We start from the raw sequence: 24,076 nt of genomic DNA on the forward strand, positions 1-24,076 counted from the left end.
CTCCCCCCCTGCACCCCCCCACCCCAACCTCGCCCGGCTCGTTCCCACCCCAGGAAAGCCCAAGGCTTTACTGCACAGAATAGTTTTATAAGGGGTTCCCATCACAGGCGTGAGTCATAGTAGTACTCGGCCATGTCAGGCCCGTCTCGCTTGCGCTGCTGGGCCCGGGAAAGCAGGGGTCGGGGCCCCCGAGGCCACGGGTGTTTCGGTCGGACCCCGTAGTCTAGAGAGAGAGAAAAGCGGGTGAGTGGCAAGGAGTGTCTGCGTTCCCCTGAAGTCTTCCCCACACACAGGCTGTTTGGGGTGAGAAGGCCCCGAGGCTGGCGGGGTGCTCGCTCCCAGGGCACGGCTCCCCCATCAGGGAGCAGGGTGGGGAGAGGAAGGGGAGAGCCTACCGTCCACCAGGCCGGAGAGCGGCGCCGAGAGTTCCAGGGGGGCTGAAAATTCCTCAGGAACAGCTCGCTGAGGCCTGCGGGAGAAGTTGGGGTGCTCAGTGCTGGCCGGGGGGCAGCCACCACCTCCCAGAACGGGAGCAACGTCTGAGGGTGGGGGGTCCTGACACCGGGGAGGGGCCGGCCCACCTCAGGAGTTACCTCAGCGGCTGGGGGCGGAGGAGCGCAGCTGCCAGGACAAGGTACAGGGCGAAGAGGCTCAGCCCGGCCCTGGGGTGCAGAGCCCCTAGCATGGCGAGAACCATCCTCCACGCGGTCCCTGATCCCGGCTTCTGCCTGCCCCTCCCCCGGCAAGCCGGAGGACGGAACCTGCTGCCCACGCCCGACCGCCTCACAAAGGCCCCCTGCTCCGTGGCTCCGTGTCAGCAGCGGCTCCAGGCCGGCTGGGCAGCTCCCTGCTGAGGCCTGTGGGCTCGTTGTACTGAGGCGGTGGGCCTCCAGGTGCCAAACCCATCTTACTCCAGACTCACCGCTGAGGGCACAGATAGCTCAGCTCAGATTCCCACCTTGCCTCCGCTCTGTGGGCCTGGGCTTCCTCACCACTGAGGTCAGGTACCTACACAACCTGCCCAGGGACGGGCACCCAGGAGGGCCTGTGCAGAGGTCACAGCCACCGCCCGGAGCCCCGGCACTTCCACTGCTCGCCCAGCCTCCCTCTCCCACTGCCCTCCCTCCCACACTGACTTGCCCCAGGAAGGTCCTGCAGCTGGAGAGCCCTGAGCGGGTCCCACCGGACAGAGCCCATGCTGAGGGCCTCCCCACAGGCTGACCCCCACAGCTTAGCACGGCTGCAGGCCCGCCTCTGAGGCTGACACGGACTTCAGCATAGGTGACAAAGCCTGGGTCCTGGGCCTCTTGAGTGTAAGCTTCCCAAGGGCAGGGACTACGGGATGTACTGGATGCCTGCTAGGTGCTCAGTAAATCCTCAATGAGCGATGAGTGAATAAATGGAGTGTGACCTCTGACCAGAGACTAAGTCTCTTCACAGGCCTGCGGCAAGGCTGTGTGGCCCTCTGCTTCCTGCCCGGCCCAGTGTGAACTCAGTGTGGACCCCGCTCCCTCCCTGGACACAACTGGCTCCCAGGAACCCCTCCCCCGCCAGGAACCACAAGTTCAGACGCTATGGCTCTTCCTAACTCCAAACCCCTCATTTCCTTGCCTCTGAGAGGAGACGCCACTCTCTTCCTTTGTATACACAGAGTCCCCAAGGCCTGGCTGGGTCACCCCCCACCCCTCCTGCCACCGTCTTAACTTGGCCCTATCCATAGTTGCAGGCCTCCATCTTCCCCCTCCCCTGCCCACAGGCCCCCTGCACGGCGCTGAGGTTTCAAATAGGTCCCTCCCCACCACCTCCCCCTCCCCTCTCCAAGACATCCTTTGCCTGGTGGACCCGGCCCTGCCCTCCCCTCAAGACCCCGCCTCCACTCCGCTCAGGCTCCCTCCCACCCCAGCAGGGCTGCCACACCACCGCAACAACTACTTGTGCTGTGTTCTTGCGCACACAGCCTCCATTCCCGACTGCCTGCTGAAAACACATGAAGTCTCAGCAGTTTAGAAGCCGGCTTGAGTGGAGGGCGACCAGGGCGCCCTCCTGCTGGGGCGGGCAGGCAGTCTGACCACGGTCCACACACACTTCCACCGACCGCAACAACTCGGCATAAGGAGGCATCCACACACCTGTCCCCGCCACCGTCGAGAGTGAGGGCGGCGAGCTGGGCCTGACTCACTTCCACACACGGCACGAGGCCCAGAGCACACTGCCATGCCCAGCCAAGGTCGCGGGTCTCGAGTGGTGACCACCCAGTGCCTTCGCCCCCGGCCCGGGACCAGGACAGGGCTTCCCAGAGGCACTTGGGGAAAGCAGTCAGGGACAGCCGGCCCGTCCCAGGGTGTCTGGGGGCAGCAGAGGCACAGCTGACACAGGGCAGATGGAGCCCTCTCAGAACCTATGCGGCTGCCCGACCAGCTAGAAGCTCCAGCAGGAGCGTGCGGTCTGCTCACAGCGCAAAGGCAGCAGAGACTGAGGGAAGGGGGAGACCTGGCAGGAAAACAGCAGCTGCCATGCCCAAATCCCTGCACGGTGCCTCCAGGAAGACCATGGGGGAGATGCCGGCTTGTGCCCCGTGAACCCGCACGTGGCGGCTCCCAGCCCTGCCAACCTTACCACTGCCCAGGGCCGGCCACAGCGCTGGCTGGGGCCTGACGTCCCCATCCCACAGGAGAAAGGCCTTCTGCCCTCGAGCAGGGGTCAGGGCTTGAGGTGCCCCTCTGCACTGAGGCAGGCCCACCAGCACCATGCCCCACCACGGAGCTGCCAGGCATCAGGCCCTGGCAGGGCGTGGGCTGGAAGACACAGGGGCAGCTGTCGTCCAGTCTGGGTTCAGCCTTGCTGGCCGTCAACAGGGACCAACCGTGCTCGTGAGGTGGGGCTCCAGCTTTCTGGGCTGGAGAAGCCCGCGTCCCGGTCCTGGTGGGGGCATCCCGGCCAGTGACGAGGTGCGGCATGTGCTTCCTTCCCCTCAGGATGCGGAGTCGAGAGGGAATCAAGGGCGCTCTAGTGGAGACCAGGGCTGTGTGCGGAGCCCAGCCAGAGTGATGGAGCCGGGAGCCCCGGGCTGGGGGCATGGAGCAGTCACAGGCGTGGACACTGCCAGAGTCAGTTTTATTAGGGCAGAGGGGCCCAGGGGACTTGAAGAGCTGAGGCACCCCCTACCCCTCCCCACACCCCACTTGCAGAATGTCCGTCAGCCCCAACTGTAGAAATAAATTTTCTGCCAGTTGGGCAAGTAATCCATGAGCGGCCCTGCAATGACAGAGAGGGGAGCAAGTTCAGGGCTGAGGGCCAGACTCCAATCCGGCTCTACCCAGGGCCCTCCTGAGGCTCCCATCCGCCTGGCCAGAGCCCCCACCCTGCCACCTCCCCCGCCAGCATCAGAGCCATCTCTGGCCGTGTTTCAAAGAGTTTCAAACTCACAGAAGTCACACAGCTGTCCCACTGTCCATGTGGACAGCCAGGGCCTCTCTGCTGAGGGTGCCTCTCCAAATGGCCAGCAGGCTTCATTCCTCCGTATAGTCCCCACCCAGCGAAGTTGGTCTCATGTCATTCAAGGAGCTGTCACCCACCCAACCTAACCTCTGGGCTCCCTCTCCCAACTGTGCCAAGAATCAGATTACAAGGAGATACAGGGAGCCGGGCCACACATAAGCTCCGTGATGGTAATTATCACGCCCTCACCCCATGCTTACTTGTGACCAGACCAATGCCTGGGACATGGTCTGCCAGGAGCTGGAGTAGAAACAGGATCTTAGCCCTGCAACAAAGGAGTAGCCTGAGTAGGGGGGCCTGGGTTCCTGCAAACGCAGGCGTGTAAAACCTCTGCTGACCACCTGACTAAAGGCAGTGCATCCCAGAAGCCAGGTCACCACGTGCATCGAGGACATCCTCGGGACAGAAGGCTCTGGTCCAGCCGTCCCCAACCACACGCCTGGGAGGGTCACACCTCAGCCCACAACTGGCAGGCAGCCCAGAGCCAGAGACTATACTGTCTGACAATAAAAAGGGGGAAGGAAACTTCTCTCTCCCCAGACTATATCCCAGAGGTCCTCCGCACCCTGCCCCTGTCCTCTGAGGGACTGGCTCTGAGCCCTCCTCAGTCTGGGCCACTGCTCTAAGGGTGCTGGGCTGGTCAGGTTGGCAGGAAGACAAGCCAGACTGGAGGCCTGCAGCCTGGGAAGCCACCTCTGCAATTAGGTAATCCTCAGTTCAGAGCAATACTGGGGCTACAATGCTTCCTCTGTAGAGTGCAAGCCATCTGTGGGCAGAGGTCATGATCCACCAAAGTCTCCAGAGCGTTTTCTCTGGAGTGTGGAAGAAGATTTGGCTTTAGAACCTTATGAGCTTTCAAACTGATCTGAAAATAGAAACTGTCAGGCAGTTATTTTCACTGAGGTGGTTATTAAATCTGAGCTAAGCTTACTTTCTACCAACTCAGAAAATAAACAGAAGTTGTATGTACAGAATGTTAAGTATGATTCCAACGATCACTCCAGCCTTTAAGCAGTGTACTTGTTACAACCTGGACAGACTGGGTCCTGGGAGCCTCCAGCCTGTCTCACAGCCCCAGTCGCAGTATAGGGACCACTCCTCAAATCTCAGTCTGACCTCAGGTGACCTCTTTGGGAGACTTGGCCCCAAGTCACCCCTGACTCACCCCCAGCAGGCCTCTCTGTGGCTAGGAGCTCTGGACCCTCAGGGGATGGAGGGAGGGCTGGGCTAGGCAGGGACAGGCCAGGAAAGAGCACGGGTGAGGGAACTGGCTGGCTGGTTGGCTTCATTTCAGCTGCCCAGCCTCTTTGAACTTAAGTGTCTCCTGTGAGCAGTGGGGAATGACCCAACTGTTTAGGAAAGTGGGCGAGCAAGCTAAGGATGGGGAAAGTTCATGCCCACGGTCCCCGGGGCCCTGCCCTCACCTGCCAACAACAGCTTAAGCAGCACACTGGGCAGATGGCCCCAAGAAATCAGGAGTGGCCACACCCAGGTAGCACATGGCAAGTGTTCAGTGAACCCAGATCGGGGAAGGAGGGAGGGAAGGCAGGCGTGAACCAGCCTGGGGAGTCGGGCCTGCTTCCCCAACTCTGCCCTGCAGAGGGTGCGCCCTGCCGAGCCAGGGGCCAGTCCTTACTCAGAGAAGCGGTCGTAGAACGGGGAGCGCAGCAAGTAGTAGAGCAGCAGGATGGTCCGGCGCCGCAGCTCCAGCCGCTCCCTCCGGGTCAGGCCCTTCCTATCGCTCAAGAGGCTCAGGCTGGGGGGAAGGGACAAGGTTCGGGCCAGTGACAGGAGAGGCAAGGACCCTGCTTGCCCACGTGAGGCCGGGCCTGCAGCACAAAGCCGGACGGAGGGAATGGGGCCCCAGGCAGGCCTGGCTCACCTGGTCACATCCACGACACCGGACAGGAGCCAGGGTGTCCATGACCGCTGACCCCAGAGGCCCAGGCTGAGCACTGCCGGCCACGGCGTTAAGGATGTCTCCAGCACACGGCCCGCCCTGCCTGCCCCCGTCTATCGCGACCCGGGCCTGGGCTAAGGATACAGTGCAGCAGGGGCCGGGCGATATGCAAAGACTCAGCGATGGTCTCCTGCAGCCCCAGCGGGGTGGGGGCAACGCCCAGCTCCTCCCGCTGCTGCGGGGCCCCCCAGTGCCTGGAGTGCAGGGACGGAGCTAGAACACAAAGGCGGCAGGTAAGCGGCCGGCGGGGCAGGGGGCGGGCAGGCCGTGACGAAAGCCAGGCCCTCAGGCCCACGCTGACCTCAGCACCGAGGTGTCTCATCCAGCAACCTCCCACACTTACTGTTCTGGAGGGTTCGCACCACCCGGTTTGACCGCTTCCCCACATATGACTGCTCCTGGCTACCAGAGCTGTGGTCACCATCTAGTGGGAATAGATAAAAGGTCGTATTGTCAGAGGGACACGTTTCTAGCAGAGCCTACAAGCGAATGCAGGTGCAGTGAATGCTCATGGAGAATGGATAAACCTGTACTAAGGCAGCAGCTGAGTCAAGGACACCACAGCAGAGGCTGTGCCTAGGACCTGTCCACGGCGGGCAGCATTCCGCAGCCCTCCCCAACCTGGGGAAAGGCCAGTAGCACCTGTGCAGATATACCAGCCAAGAACTAAGGCCTCCCAGGCACTGGAACAAGGCGGGGGGCCGGTGGTCCATGGCGACCACAGCACAGAAGGGGCTGTATCTGGACTTCCCCAGTGGCCCAGCGGTTAAGACTCCATGCTTCCACTGCAGGGGGTGCAGGTTCCACCCCTGGTCAGCGAACTAACATCCCACAGGCTGTGTGGTGTGGCCAATATATAAAAATTATTAAGAAGGAGGGAAAGAGCGTATCTTCTGAGTGCTTTGCTTTCAACATGACCATGAAAACAGAAGCAAAGACTTGCCCCCAACTCAAAGTCAAGGGGGTAAGACCCAGAGGCCAACAGCTGATGGGCCCAAAGCCCTGAAAGGGCATATCTGCTGGGTACCCTGCCTCAGGAGGCTGTGCTCTTGATACAGAGCCAGGCCCAAAGACAAGGCTGGCAAGACCCCTGCATCCTCCCGATGCTCTGTGTCCTCTTCCCGCAGCCCATAAAAATGACTGAGGACTCCGACGTCAGAAGTCCTGAGTTTAAGCTCTCATCCGGTCTCTGACCTCATCATTCTTTTCTTTTCTGTAAAATAACAATATAAGATGACGACGAGGACAAAATGAGTAGATGGGGAGAGGTGTGCCCCACGGTGACAGTGCCATATTCAGGTAGGTCAGCTCTCATCTACCAATCAGCCCCGTGCCCCGTTCCACTCCAGAGCGGGCAGGCACTTACCCCGGGACTGTGCCTGGGTCTCCCTGTCCAGTGGAACGATGGGGGGTGAGGTCTGGAGGCCAGCCTTGAACCAGATCAGCAGGAACATCCGAAGTACAGCCCTGGGTTGGGAGTACGGCAGGGCTGGGGAAGGGGGAGGTGGCTAGCCGGCAGGGGTCCGGGCTGCTCTACTGAACACCGTCCGTACAGCTGGTCTCAGTGACCCCCACCCCAGGCCGGCCCTCCACAGTCCCGACATACTTGGCCAGCTGGATGAGGGCGATGACGAGCCAACGTCCTACTTCGCCCCACACCTTGGTGGCCCCCATCTCCATGAACACCTCCACACACTCCAGCACGCTCAGCCATGTCAGTAGCCTCTGCTGGGACAGGGACTGCAAGAACCCCAGGCCAAGAGGTCAGGAGGGCCCCCTGGTTTCAGCTCCTCCCCCAGGGGACACCTCTGACAGGAGACATACATGTTCCTCTTCCCAAGACTAAGTGCGTAAGCCTGAGGTCTCCTGCTGGGACAGGCGACTCCACCCTGTGAAACCCAGTCTCTCCACCTGATAAGGGGACACTAATGCCTGGACTCGTCACCTAACGGCTAGAGGCACAGATGGAGGCAGCCATGTCTCGTACTCTATGAGAGCATAACGCGTGCTCCAAACACGGGCTGGTGGTTACTATTTTGTTCCTGAGGCCCCTGCTTCTGGCCCTCAGTTCAGGGCACAATTCTTACCATGGGTAATTTTTTCCGAAGTTCCTTCCGTAGGATTCCGTCATTGAGCAGCACAAGCAGGTTAGAGGCAGAGTACACTGAGGGGCAGAGAGTGGCCTTGAGAGGCTGGCTCTGCAGCCTCCACCCCCTCCCCTTCTCCCCAGAGCAGCAGGGATCACCTATTCCTCACTGTGCTCAGCCACCCACACACTATGTGGAAACGACAGGTCCTGCCACCCACTTCCTCAGAGCTCTTCACTCCCCCTAACGACCTCTTGTGTGAGCACTAGAACAAGAAAGGATGGTTTGATCTCTATGACATACCAGCTACTGCCCTGCTGAATAGCACTGGTTATCCAGCAGCCCACAACTGCCCAACATGCTCCAAAGAGACATGGGAGGTGCAGTCACCTCCTGGCCTTTGCCTCTCTGCAGCCTGTCCTTGAAATTCTATTCCATCCCTACCTTTTAAAACCCAGCTCATCCTTTCAGGACCTGTGCCTCCTGTACTGACCGGGTAAACACCACTGAGGCAGTTACAGTCTGGGCATTCTGGAATTTGGGAGATTGGGATTTGAATCCTGGTTGAGGCCTTCGGTGGCTGTTCCTTAACCTCACTTAAACTTCTGTTCCCTTAACTGGAGAAAGAAGACAATAACAGTAGCCACTTCACTTGACTGTAGGGAAGATTAACAGAGCAAAGGCAGAAGAGGCGCTTGGCTCAGCCTCCTGACCAGTCAAGGTCCCCAGACATCTCTCTCAACCATGGAGGGTATACGCGACGGCCTAGGACAGTGGACGCTGGACCCCTGTCTGATTCAATCACAGAACTGGATGATCTAACGGGAAATCTAGGAAGCCCTCTGGGAAGCCCTCCCCCACCCTCTCGCCCCCCACCCACCCGAGCCCGGCTCACCCAGCTCTGACAGCTCGTGCGAATCGGCGAAACGACCTGGGGAGAAGGCACAGAAGGAGGCGCCGGTGAGAGTCTGTCTCTCCCTGCCGCTTCGGGTCCCTGGACATTCCCTCCCTATGCCCCAACGGGAACCTGGAAGGAACTCCTCAAGCACAGCGATCACTACCCAGGCTCCGCAGGGAAGGGAAGGGGAGGCAGGTGGGGTCAGATGTCAGAGATCCGAAGGGATGGGTCAAAGGTCAGGGTGGCACCTGCCAGCAGGTAACTGAGGCCGCGCACTGCCGTCTCCAGCTGGGCCGTGGCGGCCGGGTGACGAGTCACGTACTCCTGGTAGCGGAGGCCCAGGAGCCGCAGCTTCTCCATCCTGCCCTCGGGACCGACAGACCCACGGACCGACAGCGCGACTGGCTACGGGGCCCTGCTTCCTGCGCCCTCCTTCCTGCTTCCGGCGCTAGGCCCGCCTCTCTGCTGCTTAACTTCCGCGGGCCACAAGGACGGTGACACGAAGAGCCGTTGAGGCACCCTTCACCCCATTTCTTAAATCCCCTCCCACCAGGGTAGCGTTAAGTAACCGCGGGCCTAATCCCGCCCTCCCTAACTCCTTCAGGTCATTGGTTCACACGCTCTCCGCCCCCGACCCCGGCGGCCCCAACCGGCTTTTCCGCCTTCCGGGTTTGCCGCCTTGCACCTGCGCAGTTACAGCTCCGGGAAAAAGCTCCCGCGGCAGCCTGAGCAGTTAATTCTGGAGTAGGGATCAAGAGCCTTTCCAATAGAATGCCGAGAGGCTCGAACGGGAGGACTGGCTTTTAAAGGGCTTGGGAGGCAGCGCCCAGAGAGGAGCCTTCTCCATCAGACTTGGGCGGGTGGGGAGCGCGGGGACAGCCTAAGGACAATCGGACTGTGTGCAGGCGCGCGTTTGGCCCGTTGCCTTGTCGCCTGACTTCTCCCAGAGGTAGTGCTGGGGAAACTGAGGCAGCGAGAAGTCCAGCCTCCCACTCAAGATCCCCCTGGCCAGCATCGTTAGTGCCCCGGCTCCCACACGGAGCATGTTCTCCCTCCCACCGCCCTCCCGCCAAATCGCGCACCTGAACTCCCATCTTCACGGAGAAAAGCCTGGCCTGGGCTTCTGCTCTCCGCTCGGGGTGACCTTAACGAGGATTTTCCCTTCTCTGGGCCTCGGGTTTCCCCATCTGTAAAATGGTTAGAGGGCAGACGGGCTCTTTGAACTCGGGGTCAATTTCACAGCGCTTTTTGGCCCTCCGGTGCATCTTCCAGCTCTCAGCTGCTTCCCAAGAAATGAGAACTTCTCCAGGGAATCTCTTCCCAAACGGGTTAGCCTCTCTGGAAGGAAGTGGCGGCGGGAGAGGAGCGGCCAGAGGTGGAGGGAACGGATGCGCGGAAGAGGCGGCCGCCGATTGGCTGTGGGCAAAGGGGCGGGGCAAGGCTGGGCCCCACGGGACTGCGCCGCTGGGGACCAGGGCAGCAGGTTTATGATACTCTGAGAATAGTACAGTATTTTACTTAATCCTCTCCACCAGATATTATCTCCACAAGAGGAAAGGATCCGCTTAAGAACGCCCGGTCAAGATTGGAATCCTGGTCTAGTCTGACCACAAAATCCAGGCATTTTAACACACCTCACCAAGAAATCACAACCCATCTTTGAGCTGCCTAAGTCTCCTCCCAGCTTAGTTTTCTTCTTTTTCAGATGGAGGATCTAACTTCCCGCCCTGCCCGTGCCAGGGAATGAAGACTCAGGGAGATGTGTCCAGGGCCTCAAGAGTGGCAAACCTCCTGGGGAACAGAGAGGTGGCCATGGGCATCATCTACATTATTTTTCACCACCTTCTGGGTGCCAGGCTCACTCATACTTAACTCCTCCTAGTAACTTGGCCAGATTGGTATGAATTCCATTTCACAGATGGGGAATAAGAGGCCCAAGAAGGGGAATGGACTTGTCTTAGGTCACACAGCATGGCACTGGTCAAAGAGACCACAGTAAGGGTCTCCTGTGATAGGGTCCTCTCTCCTACTGCTCACAGCTCAGCCAGAGCAGCAACTGTTGAGGCCGCTTGGTCATGAATCAAGTTAGCAACTGGGATTAAGACCAGGGCTCAGGGCATTTGGCTGGGGCTCTTCCTTCCTTCCTCCCTACATCCCCTGCCGTCTTAATGAACTTGTTCACAAAACCTCATCAGCAGTATTCTCACCCCTGTATCTGAGGCTAGAGACACAGAGTGAGGAAGGGGAAGTGTGGAAGGCAGAGTGGAAGAGTGAGGAAGGGGACTGTGCAGGGTTTCTTTGGCATTCCCAGGGCTGGTGGTTCCAGTGCTTCTGGGGAGGGAGAAGGGCGTGGGAGACCGAGGAGCACGCCCCCCACCCCCACCCTTGGACAGACTATAAGGGACACTGGGGCTGGAGGCTGTTTTTCTTCCCTCCCTCAGGCCAGGGAAGGGATCAGGAGCTCAGCCAGGTTGGCAGCAGCACAGCGGCCTGAATTTCCTCTCCAGATCTTGTGCCTCATTAGGTCCCAAAGACAAAGAGGGTCGTGTGTACAGGAGGCACCCAGGGCAGCCCCGCCCTCCTGGGCCCCTGCCTGAATTTGGTCACCTGGGCTGGGCTTTGAAGGGCCTTTGGGCAAGTTGGACCTGATCCTGTCTCCTTCACTCTGGCCCGAACCACAGGGGAAGACAGCTAGACCAGTCCAACAGGTATACCGAGGTGGACACCGAGGCCCAGAGAAGAGGCCTGGGTAGTCTAAGGTCACATAAAAAAGTCCTGGGTAGAGCTAGGTCAAACGAGGTCTCTGGCCTAGAAGACCAGCACTCTTTCACATGCCCATACCTATCTCCCTTTCCCCCTTCCACACCCCAGAAGAATTTCTTGCAGGCCCAGCAAGGATCTCAGCACCTCAATATCCCCTGAGTGATAGTTTGAGTGAGGAGTAGGGCCAGTACCGTGAGTGACTACCTGACTACCCAGCTCCCTGCACAGACTCCCTGATCAAGCCCTCACAGGGTACCCTATCCACTCCTCCGCAGTCTCTGCTGAGGGGCCTGGGGAGGGATTCACTCACACTCATCCCAGGTCTAGGCTAGAAATGAGGCTCAGGGGACTGAAGTTTCGAAGCTCCAGACACATCAGCGGACCTTACCTCCCTTCATTGCTCAATTCCCAGATGTATGAGGAGCCGCATCAGTCTCCATAGTAACCACTGCCCCTGGCCTCCAAAGTCCCAAAGCCAGCCCTTCCTTGCAGACCCCCATTTCCCAGAGAAAGGCAGGCTGCGCTGCTCTGCCACAACTTCTTCCCGGGCTGGGGCCTCTCAGACCCTCACTTGTTACAGCTGGAAGTTGGGCTGAAGGACACTGCCTGGACCCCTCTCTGTCCAGGTCACACTGCAGCCCATCCGTGTTCAGCACATACTCACAGGCCCTGGTTGGGTGCTAGAGGCCCAGTCCGATGAGCAGCTACCTTGTAGGGGAGACACAAGCTATAAACAAGTCAGTGAGGTTTCCTTGCAAGAAGAGCTAGGAAAACAACAAATCAAGGAATGTGGAAGGAGAGGCCTACCTTGTGAGAATCTGATAGAATCCAGGAGCAGGAACCTCAAGGGCAGGTGCTGGGACAGGAAGCCCTTAAGGAGGAACGGCACTCTGCAGGGTAGAGCCTCAGGAGGGTTTCTAACTGGTCACTTCAGCTCTGCAGGGAGAACCCAGCTGGTGTCACAGGACTGACTGAGGGTTGATTGCTGCAAGGCAGGGGAACCTCAGCACAGGGCCTAGAGCAGAGGACAGGCACTCTGGCTCCATCAACGGTGATGGGTTGTTGGCGGCCCGGAGCGCCCCCCAATCCCTCCAGGGCAGAAGACAGAGAGAGATCCAGGCTGGGGGATGGGGGCCTGGCACAACCACGACTGTCTAGGCAAGGGCTGGGGATTCCCGGCTCTGCCGAGGAGGCCCCTGGCCAGCTCCTGGGCAGGAGGGGACCTTCACAAGGCGGTTTCTGCCGCCAGGCCACCTGCACTGAGTGGGGGTGGAGCAGACCCGGCGGAAAGCTGGGACTCCAGGTGCTCCGCGGCTCCTGGGCGGGTCTTGGCCGCCGGCCCCGCCTCCGCCCCCAGAGCAGGTGTCCGGACCCCCCCCCCCCCCTCCAACCCCCACCCCGCTAGGCCCTTCCAGCCCAGTTCCCTTTCCCTTATTCTGGCTATTCCTTAGATCCTGGGCCTGGGGACCCTGCCCCTCCAGCAGGGGAAGGTTCACGGGGCAGGGAAGAGGGGGATGGGCTCAAAGCAGGTAGTTTTGGACTGGTCCTTCACGGGTGGCTGCCCCCGAGCCCTCCGGCCACCCTGAGGGTTCCCGCATTTCCTTCCCCAGTGTTGGGGCTCCTGGTAGCCGGGCGGAGCAGCCCTCCCCTCCTCCTCCCCCTGGGGGGGTCTCCCCGCCCCTTAGGACTCAGCCAAGCGGAGGTGAAACCTGAACCCAGGTTGGGGGCGGGGCTGACTCCTGCTTGGACGGGGCTGGCCTGCCCTCCACCTCCCCTTTCCCTGCACCCCAGCCAGCTTCTGAGAGAGTAAGGTTGGGGACCCCACGCCCCTGGAGTAGGTGAGGTGGCGACTCAACGGCGGGAGAGAAGACCGGGTGGCCGTCGGGCCCCGCCGCCCAGGGCTGACCTCGCCTCTCACTCCCTGGTCCACAGGGCCCGCGATGGAGCCCACAGCTCGGGGTCGTGCCCCGCCGTGAGGACCCCTGCCCGCAGCCATGCTGCTCCGAGGGCGCCCCCGGACGCTGGGGGCCGCAGCGTTGCTGCTGCTGCTGCTGATCGGCTTCTTCCTGTTCGGCGGGGACCCAGACTGTGAGCTCGGCGGCGAGCGGGAGGCGAGGCGGGGTGGGGGTGGCGGGGGTGACCCGAGATCCGTACCCGGCTCACCAACGCCACGTGTACCTCCAGACGGGCGGCCGCGGTCTCAGGGGGCCGCTACCTTCGATGGAGACCCACCGGCAGACCCCAGGGGCCACAACCGCTCGGACTGCATCCCGCCGCCGCCGCCGCCGCCCAAGTGCGAGGTAGGTAGGTGCGCACGGCCCCTGGAGGCGGGAATACCAGGGTCCCCCCCCACCCCCGCGCCCCCAAGCCCAGGGACCTGGACACCTGTGGGAATCCCAACACCTGCAGTCGGCTCTGACACTGACCGGCCAGCGGGGGGCGCCCCGGGTTCACACCTGCCCTTCTCCTGGCCCTGGCCTCCCTGTTTGGGAAATGAGGGGGTGTACCCTGGCTCCGTGGAGCCCCCTCGCCACACTCCGGCCTAGCTCCGATGCCAGATGGGGCTCTACTGCCCTAGGCCGGGTCAACCCAACCCCAGGTCCTTCCCGTCTGGAGCCCGCCAACCTGCTGTCCCCTCCCCAGCTCTTGCAGGTGGCCATCGTCTGTGCGGGACATAACTCCAGCAGAGATGTCATCACCCTGGTGAAATCCCTGCTGTTCTACAGGTACAGCCAGGAGTGTCCCTTTCTTCCCTGGAAGGAGGCTGTAAGAATACCCTGAGCTGGGCAGGGAGAAGCTCGTGATAGCAATCAGTGATTCCACTTCTGAGCCCGTCGGGCGGGGCTCTCGTCCCTTGTAGTTCCTTCTGGGGCCCATCAGCTTTCCTCCCGTGTCCTTCCTCAAGGAAAAACCCACTGCATCTTCACCTGGTAACCGATGCTGTGGCCAGGAACATCCTGGAGACGCTCTTTCACACATGGATGGTGCCTGCTGTCCAGATCAGCTTCTACAACGCTGACGAGCTCAAGGCAGGAGCCCCAGCCTTTCTGCCCCCTCGTTCCTCCCAGGGTTTTGGGTATCAGTGGGAGGGCAGGTTAGAGCTGCATGGGACCCCCAGTCCCATCACATCTACTGAAGCGCCAATCCTTCACCCACCTGGGTACGTCACCCGGAGTATGTTCCGACACTGGTAAGCCCTTCTCTTGCGGGCTCATGCCCTGTGCTTCCACCCACAGCCCCAGGTCTCCTGGATCCCTAACAAGCACTACTCTGGCCTCTATGGGCTAATGAAGCTAGTGCTGCCCAGTGCCCTGCCCCCCGACCTGGCCCGTGTCATTGTCCTGGACACAGATGTCACCTTTGCCTCCAACATTGCAGAACTTTGGGCACTCTTTGCTCACTTTTCTGGTGAGAGGTCTGGGACCCCACCCCAGTCAGCCCCCTTCCCTGGCCCATCCAGGCCTCCCTGTGGCCTAGCCCTGAGCTGAGGTCCAGTGGCAGCCTCAGATAGCTCTGTCATGCCCTCCCTCCCAGACAAGCAAGCGATTGGTCTCGTGGAAAACCAAAGCGATTGGTACCTCGGCAACCTCTGGAGGAACCACAGGCCCTGGCCTGCCTTGGGCCGGGGATTTAACACAGGTGGGGACAGTGTTGAGGGGGGGCAGGAGGGCAGCCACTGGTCCTTGGGCCCCTGGGGCTGGTTAGAGCATAGAATGCTTGGGAGGCCCCCAAGAACCGTTCTGTAGAAAGAACACTGGGAGAAGAGCCAGAAATCACAGTTCTAACCTGGGCTGATGATGCTGGATGACTTTGGCCAAATCACTTGATTCCACTGAGCCTCAGTTTTCTCATCCATTAAATGGGGGTGATTTTCCCAGCCCTGGGACCACTGAATCTGAGAAGACGGTTGTGGGGGTGCTTTGTAAACTCTGCTTTGCCTCCCCTTCACCCTGAAGAGGGTTAATTGTGGACCCAGCGAGTCCACACTCAGGTCTGAGCGGTCAGAAAATATTAACACGGCACAAAAACAAGCATTCGGAAGACACCTTCAGGAGCCTTGGCCCCAGGAGCTGGTCATCCCAGGTGGGCATGACAGCCTCTCCCCCCGAGCAGGCGTGATACTCCTACGGCTGGACCGGCTTCGGCAGGCTGGCTGGGAGCACATGTGGAAGCTGACGGCCACGCGGGAGCTGCTCACCCTGCCTGCCACCTCGTTGGCCGACCAGGTCTGGGGGCACTGGAGGGCGGTGGGGGCGGGCTCTGGGCCGAGGTGTGACGGCATCGGTCTCTGCCCAGGACATCTTCAACGCCGTCATCAAGGAGCACCCATGGCTGGTGCAGCCCCTGCCCTGCATGTGGAACGTGCAGCTGTCAGACCACACACTGGCTGAGCGCTGCTACTCGGAGGCGTCTGACCTCAAGGTGAGCCCGGCGAGGGGCGCTGAGCAGTGGCGATGGGCTCCCGTCCCCCCTCACCCCCCCGGCCCCTTTCCATGCCCTCCCTGATCCCAGGTGATCCACTGGAACTCACCAAAGAAGCTTCGTGTGAAGAACAAGCATGTGGAATCCTTCCGCAACCTCTACCTGACTTTCCTGGAGTACGACGGCAACCTGCTGCGGAGAGAGCTCTTTGGGTGCCCCTGCCCGCCCCCTCCTGGGGCCGAGCAGGTGAGAGGGAGCCACCTTCCCTTCCCTTCCCTTCCGTCGGGGAGGCTCTGCCCCACCCACCCCCTGCTCCGGTGGGACCTGGGCTTGTCTAGGGCTTGTCCGCCTGCCCCACCCAGCCCGCCCTCCTCTCCCCGATGACCCTCCAGCTGCAGCAGGCCCTGGCACAACTGGAGGAGCAGGACGCCTGCTTTGAGTTCCGGCAGCAGCAGCTCACTGTGCACCGCGTGCACATCACCTTTCTGCCCCACAAGCCGCCACCCCCCCAGCCCCACGACGTCACCCTGGTGGCCCAGCTCTCCATGGAGCGGTGAGGGAGCCGAGGGCAGCCCCAGGGCACACGGTGCGCAGTCTGGGAGTTTCGAGAGGAGGGTTCCACTTGGTGGAAGGGAGAGCTCTTACTTCCTGATGCTGGAGACACCGGAGAGACGGTAGAAGGAGCTCGGGCGGTGGGGACCACCCAGATGTCGGGAAACTGCCCTCTGTAGCTGTGGAACCATAGGCAAGGCTTAATATCTCTGGCCCTCAGTTTTCTCATCTGTCAAATGAGAACGTGCCCACCTTGTGGGGTAGCTGTAGAGATGAAATAAGCACAGTTCGAAAAGTGCTTGGAAGGGGCTCAGCAAGCCACTGGAGGGGGCTGTCCGTGGCTGCGAGTACGGGAGGCAGCCCAGTCCTCCCCTGGGCTGACCACCCCTCTCCCCCCAGGCTGCAGATGCTGGAAGCCCTGTGCAGGCACTGGCCGGGCCCCATGAGCCTGGCCTTGTACCTGACAGACGCAGAGGCCCAGCAGTTCCTGCGTTTCGTGGAGACCTCGGCGGTGCTCTCTGCCCGGCAGGACGTGGCCTACCACGTGGTGTACCGGGAGGGCTCCCTCTACCCCATCAACCAGCTCCGCAATGTGGCCCTGGCCCAGGCCCTCACGCCCTACGTTTTCCTCAGCGACATCGACTTCCTGCCCGCCTACTCCCTCTACGACTACCTCAGGTGGGCCGGGCTGGGGGAGAGCCACAGCACACAGGTGGGTGTGGACAGGGTCGGGGGCACCCGTGGGCCCTGGCGGGGGCATCCCTGCTCCTTCCTGGACCCCAGTGTCCGCCCTTCAGGGTGCGCTGGCCCCAGAAGCTGGGCCCTACGTCCAACACAAAGAGAACCCCTGGGCCCAGCGCTGGAGGCAGAGCCCCAGCCCAGTTCTCTCCGGTTCACGGGGTGCTCCCTCCTCAGGGCCTCCATCGAGCAGCTGGAGCTGGACGGCAGGCGGAAGGCAGCCCTGGTGGTGCCTGCGTTCGAGACCCTGCACTACCGCTTCAGCTTCCCCAGTTCCAAAGCCGAACTGCTGACCTTGCTGGACGCTGGCTCTCTCTATACTTTCAGGTGAGAGAGGCCATGGCCTACCCCTCCCAGCACTGCGGTTCCCCACACCGACCCCCGTCAGTCTCAGACTGGCTCCCTGTCCTACCCTGCCCCTCTATAGGTACCATGAGTGGCCCCAGGGCCATGCACCCACAGACTACGCCCGCTGGCGCGAGGCTCAGGCCCCGTACCGTGTGCAGTGGGCAGCGGACTACGAGCCCTACGTGGTGGTGCCGCGTGACTGTCCCCGCTACGATCCCCGCTTCGTGGGCTTTGGCTGGAACAAGGTGGCCCACATCATAGAGCTGGATGCACAGGTAAGGGTGCCCTGCTGTCTCCAGCCTTGATCTGAGAATACCTCTAGGCCCAGCGAGGGCTGCCCCGGGTGGCTCAGGGGTAAAGAAACCCACCTGCCAATGCAGGAGACACAGGTCGGATCCCTGAGTCGGGAAGATTCCCCGAGAGCAGGAAAGGGCAACCCACTCCAGTGTTCTTGCCTGGGAAATCCTATGGACAGAAGAGCCTGGCAGGCTCATCTGTGGGTTCACAAAGAGTCAGACGTGACTTAGCGACTAAACAGCAGGCCCAAGGGGCTCACTATACGGTGGCACACCGTACCGTGAAGGGCCCTCTGTAGAACTCAAGTCTCTGACTTTGGATGAATCTGCTCCCCCCGCCCCAGAGCTGTCACCCTCCCCCAGCCTACACAGTGACTATCCCCCCGCCCTCTCCCGCGCCCCCCAGGAATACGAGCTTCTGGTGCTGCCAGAGGCCTTCACCATCCACCTGCCGCACGCCCCAAGCCTTGACATCACCCGCTTCCGCTCCAACCCCACCTATCGTGACTGTGTCCGGGCCCTCAAGGACGAGTTCCACCAGGATTTGTCCCGCCACTACGGGGCTGCTGCCCTCAAATACCTCACTGCCCTGCAGCAGCCCCGAGGCCCCGCCTGACCTCACACACACTCCCTGCCGCCACCCCACCCTCCTGCTATTTAAATTATTTAAGGTCTCTGGGGAGAGGCTGTTGGGGGGCATCTGTTGGGTGAGGCCTGGGGCCTCCATCTGCTGCTGCTATTCAGGTGGGTGTAGCGTTCCTCGGCCCCAGCGGGTTTGGGGCTGGTTCCTACATCCTCTCACCCGTAACACCCTTTTCGTTAAGTTTTAACAGCTCCTTTTCACGTTCCTCTTGGCTTGGGGCATGAGCCAGTCAGAAAGGCTGGGGAGGTGCTGGATCTGGCGGGAGCCCAGCAGTGGGGGCCCCCCCCCGCCCCCAGAGGCTGGGGCTGGAGTGCCTGTGTCCCATCCACCCTCCCCTGCCGCAAACCCAACACCATGAGCCTGAGAGACTTTATTTGGCTTTATTTAGTAAAATGTTAAAATAAATAAATACAAATTGATCAGCTGCTCTGTATCCCTCCCCACCCCCTCAAAACAAAACTCAAACAAACAAAAACAAAAACTTTGAAGCACAAAACTCCAAATACAAGTTCTACCAAGACTGAAATCACAAAGGGCTTGGACAAGAGACAGGTTGGGAGCTGGCTGGCACTTTTCTGCTCAGAGCTCACTGACCTCCGGCGGTCCTGCCTGACTGCAGCGTACCCTGGGCTGAGGACCCAACAACGCCAGAGAGAGGGGCAGGGGCCAGAGGCTGCGGTGGGGCTGGTGGAGTCCTCAGGGAACGAGAGCCTTTGCGAGCGGAGAGTGAAGAGACGTTGTGAGCCCTGTTCTTCCTTTACAGGGGCTATTTTCAGGAGCTCCACTTGGGCTCTCCAAACAGGGAAACTCTCGGCTTCTTCCCCTGTGCTCTGGTGGGAGGGTCGCCCTTCGCCTCCCAGAAAGGAGGTGACACTGGGGACGGCTGTAAGTTGGAGAGAGTGGGTCTCCTGTTTCCTGCCAAGGGTGCCCAGCTGAGGGGTGAGGTGAGGTCCACGGTCTTCCTTTCTACATAGAGCAAGGTCACCTCCATCCAACAAAAGCCACCCAATCTGGAGAGCCCAGAGACTAGAAGATGTACCTGGGCCCCCATTCTTCCTCCTACCAAAAAGCCTTCTTCCCCTGGGGTAGAAGTCTCCTAAATTAAGCCCTTTGGATAAATGAGAAAGACTAAACCCTAAAAGGGAATGTAGGGAGGAAACCGTCATGAGTGTGCTGTGTGGGTCGTGGTTCGGGCTGAGAGCCCAAGAGGGCTCTGCTGGCCCCAGGAGTAGGTGGCAGAGATGGCTGGAGAGGCGACTGCACACGCAGACTGCAATGAGCCGGAAACGCGGCACCCTCACGGGAGAGGCGCGGGGCAAGGAGCCGCGCCCCACTCACACGCCCTTTTGAGCCTGAGCCAAGAAGCCACAGGGACACTGGGCGCTGGGTGCGAGCCGGAGGCCACCATGGCCAGGGTACAGGCCCCACACAGGGTAAGGCCCATGAGGGGCTGTCTCGAGGGGGGCCTCCCTGTCAGGCATGACCAGCAGGCTTGCCCCAAAAGGGCCCAGTAAGGAAGGATGAGCTCAGCAGAGGTGAGACAAGACCCAGCAGGCTCTGAAAGAAAAAGGGAGCTTCAGGCCACACTGGCAAGAACGTGAGCAGGGAAGATGACAGCAACATGACTTCACTGCCTCCAGGGCACGTCACCTTGGCCACGGGACTGACAAGAGGCCCCTTGATCCAGCCCAAGCGGGCAGCTGGACCAGTCCCAGCCCCCAACCAGCGCTCCCCGGCCTCTGAAGCGGCTGCAAGCTGGCTGCCCTCAGAAGCGTCTGTCAGTGGAGGAAAAGCAGCGGAGAGGAAGAGGGAGGTGGGGCGGTCATGAAGGTGTGTCTCAGGTGGTCACAGGGACCCTCGAGTCTGGAGGGACAGGGAGTCTCTTCTCTTGACAGGACAGTGGAGGAGGAGGACACTGGTGACTAGGGCCTTTTCTCTGCAGTGAGGGGTGTTTGAGAATTTGAATCCAGAATGCAGGTTTGGGGGCAGGGCTGCAGTTTTCCACTCCGTCATCCTAGGTGACTAGCACAACAGCTTACATCTGAACTTGAGAGGAATCCGTACCCCAACCCTTGGCAAGGTCAGAGTGTGAATACTCACAGCAGCCTGCAAAATCCTGGTCAGTTAGTTCCTAGCCCAGCCACCCACCCCTGAGAATCCCCAGTGGCTCCTTCCTGAGCAAAGGCCTCTTCTTTCAAGAAGACAGGTATTAAGCGGCCACCTCCTGTTTCTGGGCCCAGACAAGTCTGATGGGAGGGCTCCAAGACAGGGCACACAGCCCACCTCTGGGCTCTGAAGCTCCGCCAACCATTCCTCCAACTAGTCCAGGCATCTCCCAAAGCTCCCTGACTAGACATAGCACCTTGGTTTTTGCACGAGCAAAGGGAGCGCCTTTCTTTCCCCCTCAGGCAACCTTGCAGCCAGGCCCTGACTCTCAAGAGGCCGATGCAGCCCCCTCGTCATCCCCTCTTCTAACAAACATCCCAGGAAGAGAGACGGAAACTGTTGGTAGCGAAGAGACACGTTTTATGTGAAAAGGACTGCTCTGTGGCAGTCGCCTTCAGGGTCCATCTGTCTCTCCGGGCTTCACTAGGTGAGGGAGAGATGACTGGTCCCTTCTGCCCCCTCCTAGACTCTGGCCCTTACTGGACACAGGGTGGGCTTGGGGGAGATGCTCTGGGAGTGCCCGGGCACAGAGTCTCTGCTTCTCTCCTGAGGCCAGATGTGTGCCATGGGCAAAGGTCTCCAGCAGGAGGGCACACGTGACAAAAACTTATTTCCCACAAGGCAAAAATGATAGAAATGGTCCAAGCCTTTCAGAACCCTGGTTTTCTCAAGAAGGCGACAGGCCAAGCCAAGGCAAGCACAGCATTCTAGCCAAAGGTCACCCAGGAAGCTTGTGGGTGAGTAAAGTGGGGTAAGACTACCATCTCCAGTGCCTGGAGCCAGCAGGCAGAGAAAGTGGCTGGAGATGCAGACCTCTCTTCAAAGGTGTGATGACACGAAGGCCGCCCAGGGACTCCCTCGTCTCAGAGAGACCCTGTCCCCTCAAGACATCTCACTCCCGTGTCCTCTCTAAGCACCAAGGGCTGATGCAGCCAGCCTGCTCCCTGCACCCTTCAAAGCCAGGGTGTGTGGGCACCAATGAGCTTCACTGGCCACTTCCTTCAAAGCTGTCCCCCAGGCACTCGAAATGCTGGTGGCTGAAAGACCAAGAGCAGCACCAAAGGAAGGGATCTTATTTAGGCACCAGCCTTTTGCTCCAGCAAAACCCGAGGAGACAAGGAGCAGGACCCTGACACCATCCGCGCTCCATGTGGGCTCCAGAAACAGGAGCCCCACTCCCTGCACCAAGCAGGGATGACAGTCTTTCCCGAGGAGGGGAGGATGGCGGGAGAGCGCTGCCCCTGCCTGTCAGGGCTGCAGCCTTCTGGAGGACAGAAATCACGGAGACTAGCCCACCAGTCTTGAGACACGAACACAGCAAAATGTCATCATGATCAGCAGGTTCTGTGCTAAAAAATTATAACTACACAGCAATTTTCTCCAGTTCTGACACCTTTTTAATAGAAATCACTGTTTTTAGGAAACAAATAGCACTTTTGTAATTTTTTTTTTACAATGTTTCTTACCTTGATCTTAATTTAAGTAACACTAGGAAGACCTCAATATCTTTTATTTTCCTTTTTAATTAAAAAAAAAAATTGTTGTTGTTGTTGTTTTTCCCCAGATACAAAGATTTTTGCCCTTGCATAAAAAAACAGTGCCCCGAACGATGACACAAGGACTGACACAGACTCACTGGACCTCACTGACACTACGGCTCCTATTCTACCATGCAAGGTCTCGACTACCCTTAATTGGACTGTCAGCCTGAAAAACAGCTTTTCTATTCCTTATTTTAGTTTTTGTTACCAAAAATGTAAAATAAACAACAAAATAAAACTTTTTTTTTTTAAAGAAAAATGGAATAAAAACAAAAATTAAAAAAAAAAAAAAAAAGAGAGTAAAGAAACATCTCCATTCGATTCACACACACCTGGGTCGCGTGCTGCTTCGCTCAGGATCTTCTCTTCTTATAAATATAGAAAAGGGATGGAGCTTGTTTTCAAGTAAAATCACTGATCCACCGTTTTTCCTTCCTCGACACACACACACACCCTTCTTCCCTGCCCCGGGCAAGGGCCACCTGAGGCCTGGTTCTGCTTGTTCTTGGAGAGGGAAGGTAACCGGCTCACCCATGGGGATGGCACCAATTTGCCAAAGCAGGGAAGGAAGCTGGGGAATGTGGGGGCGCCCACGGTCGGGGAGTGGGGTGCTCCGGAGAAGAACCGGGTGGCTGGTTCTTGGTGTCCGTCTCTCCGGGCACGGTGCCCTCTCCAGACACTATGAAATACTGCTTATTCGGTACACTGTTCCCACCCCGGCTACCCCCTCCCCGCCCCCACCCCTCCTCTGGGCACTGGGGTTGGTGAAATCTCCCCTTCCTCTTTTTGGTTTTATAGTAGTGAGAGTTTAGAAACAGAAAGCCCACGCACTCTTTGGACTTGTCTCTCCACCCAGACAGACGGCTCGGCAGACAAGGGTCTGAAACCTGCTCTCCCTCCGCCCGGCCCTGCTTCCCCCCCGACCAAACAAAAACACACCCATCGTGGCTGTGGAGGCTGCTGCAGGCACACACTGGTGTATAATAGAGAGAGTAAATATATTATTTCACTTGGCATGGTGCTGGCAAAGAACCTCCAGCTGGCACTATTTCATGTAACATGGTCCAATCTTTGCATGTACACACAGAATAAGAAGGATCAATTGGCAAACTCTGGTGCCACCTGGCACAAGCATCTTCTCTCTCTCTGGAACCAAAGAACCAAAAGAATTCTGTACTTTCCAGAAGAAATCCGGCTTGGCTTTGCTAGAGTCTTCAGTGTTTTGCTCTCCTTGCCGCCGGGATCTTGTGGCTTATCCTAGCGGGGCTCTGTTATTTAGTCTCTTCCCCCGGGTTACAGTTCGCTGTGCAGCTCTGGGAGGAGGAGGAGGGCGGGGAGGGGGCCGGCGTGGAGGTGCTGGCGTTGGCAGGGGGCGTGCAGTCCGGGCCGTTGGAGAGGGCCCCCACAGTGGCCTCAGAGTCTACAGGTTTGGAGAGGTCGATGCCATGGATGAGGCGGATCAGCTGTTTTACCTTCTCCAGGGAGCTGTGCATCTCCTTCTGCCGGGCCAGGATGGTGTTCTTCATTTCCATGCATTTCTGCAGCCAATGAGAAGGGCAGTGGCACTGAGCCTCCAGCTGTCCTGACAGGCCCGGCAGCCCTCTCCAGACACAAGAATCCCCGTGGGCTAGGGTGCAGCCCTACACCTTGCTCTGCTCCACCTCGAGCGGGCGCTGCTACCCAAGGGAAGGAGGAGGCCCGAGAGGCAACAGAGAGGCAGCGAGTGAGCAGCTTCAAAGCCCACTACTCGAAACTAGGACTTACAGCCAAACATGAATCACCGCTATAATACTGTAAAATGAAAGGCATTAAAGAAAAAGGCTCTCACAGCTGAGCTGAAGCTGCTTTCAGCAGGTCTGGGTACGCTTCTACCTTGCTAATATGCTGATATGCTCCGGACTGGGCTGAGCTTTCCAGGATAGACACAAGCCAGTGGTATCTGGATTCAGTTTAAGGGCCTACTGAAGACCACTGGGACAGTAGGAGTTCAGAGGCAGGGCCCTAAGGCGGGATGTTCACTGATATTTAGGAGAGTCAAAGACTGCAGCCAAGAGAAGGCCTTCTGCTCGGTCATGGACAGGTAGCTTTTTGCTGTGTTGTATGAGGGCAGGAGGAGAAGGGGACGACAGAGGATGAGATGGCTGGATGGCATCACTGACTCGAT

The 24,076-nt window shown here is 59.3% G+C and overlaps 4 protein-coding genes across 39 annotated transcripts in view; 1 reads left to right on the top strand and 3 right to left on the bottom strand.

Moving 5' to 3' along the window:
- Window positions 1-66: 66 nt before the first annotated feature.
- On the bottom strand, window positions 67-1,743 carry FREY1 (Frey regulator of sperm-oocyte fusion 1). Its single transcript, XM_061381302.1, has 3 exons — window positions 594-1,743; window positions 396-469; window positions 67-223 (listed from the first exon to the last, which is right to left on the bottom strand). Exons 1-3 carry the CDS (start codon window positions 695-697, stop codon window positions 102-104), a joined length of 300 nt encoding a protein of 99 aa, XP_061237286.1. The 5' UTR covers window positions 698-1,743; the 3' UTR covers window positions 67-101.
- A 1,354-nt stretch (window positions 1,744-3,097) lies between these two features.
- PEX16 (peroxisomal biogenesis factor 16) lies at window positions 3,098-9,510 on the bottom strand. The gene is made up of 11 exons (XM_061381301.1): window positions 8,692-9,510; window positions 8,441-8,476; window positions 7,546-7,622; window positions 7,065-7,198; window positions 6,825-6,925; window positions 5,802-5,882; window positions 5,543-5,671; window positions 5,381-5,453; window positions 5,135-5,254; window positions 3,699-3,763; window positions 3,098-3,255 (listed from the first exon to the last, which is right to left on the bottom strand). Exons 1-11 carry the CDS (start codon window positions 8,801-8,803, stop codon window positions 3,197-3,199), a joined length of 987 nt encoding a protein of 328 aa, XP_061237285.1. The 5' UTR covers window positions 8,804-9,510; the 3' UTR covers window positions 3,098-3,196.
- A 3,095-nt stretch (window positions 9,511-12,605) lies between these two features.
- On the top strand, window positions 12,606-18,624 carry LARGE2 (LARGE xylosyl- and glucuronyltransferase 2). Of its 6 annotated transcripts, none has more exons than XM_061381262.1 (15): window positions 12,608-13,044; window positions 13,139-13,294; window positions 13,391-13,506; window positions 13,850-13,932; window positions 14,112-14,235; window positions 14,443-14,614; window positions 14,741-14,845; window positions 15,320-15,432; window positions 15,503-15,628; window positions 15,719-15,874; window positions 16,021-16,181; window positions 16,580-16,858; window positions 17,096-17,245; window positions 17,346-17,541; window positions 17,969-18,624. In XM_061381262.1, exons 2-15 carry the CDS (start codon window positions 13,201-13,203, stop codon window positions 18,176-18,178), a joined length of 2,085 nt encoding a protein of 694 aa, XP_061237246.1. In that variant the 5' UTR covers window positions 12,608-13,044; window positions 13,139-13,200; the 3' UTR covers window positions 18,179-18,624. The 6 variants fall into 6 exon arrangements, with proteins under 6 accessions (XP_061237244.1, XP_061237245.1, XP_061237246.1 ...); XM_061381263.1 differs by having other exon boundaries at window positions 14,112-14,229; window positions 14,437-14,614; XM_061381260.1 differs by having other exon boundaries at window positions 12,606-13,044; window positions 13,139-13,506.
- PHF21A (PHD finger protein 21A) overlaps window positions 18,572-24,076 on the bottom strand; it is a 192,766-nt gene continuing 187,261 nt past the window's right edge. For all 31 annotated transcript variants that reach the window (XM_061381283.1, XM_061381288.1, XM_061381278.1 and 28 more), the window contains one exon: window positions 18,572-23,450. In XM_061381283.1, coding sequence (XP_061237267.1) covers window positions 23,184-23,450 — 267 coding nt within the window. In that variant the 3' untranslated portion in view covers window positions 18,572-23,183. The remainder of the gene's footprint in view (window positions 23,451-24,076) is intronic.

Source organism: Bos javanicus, chromosome 15 (genome assembly GCF_032452875.1).
Source record: "Bos javanicus breed banteng chromosome 15, ARS-OSU_banteng_1.0, whole genome shotgun sequence".
Classification (NCBI taxonomy): Eukaryota; Metazoa; Chordata; class Mammalia; order Artiodactyla; family Bovidae; genus Bos; species Bos javanicus.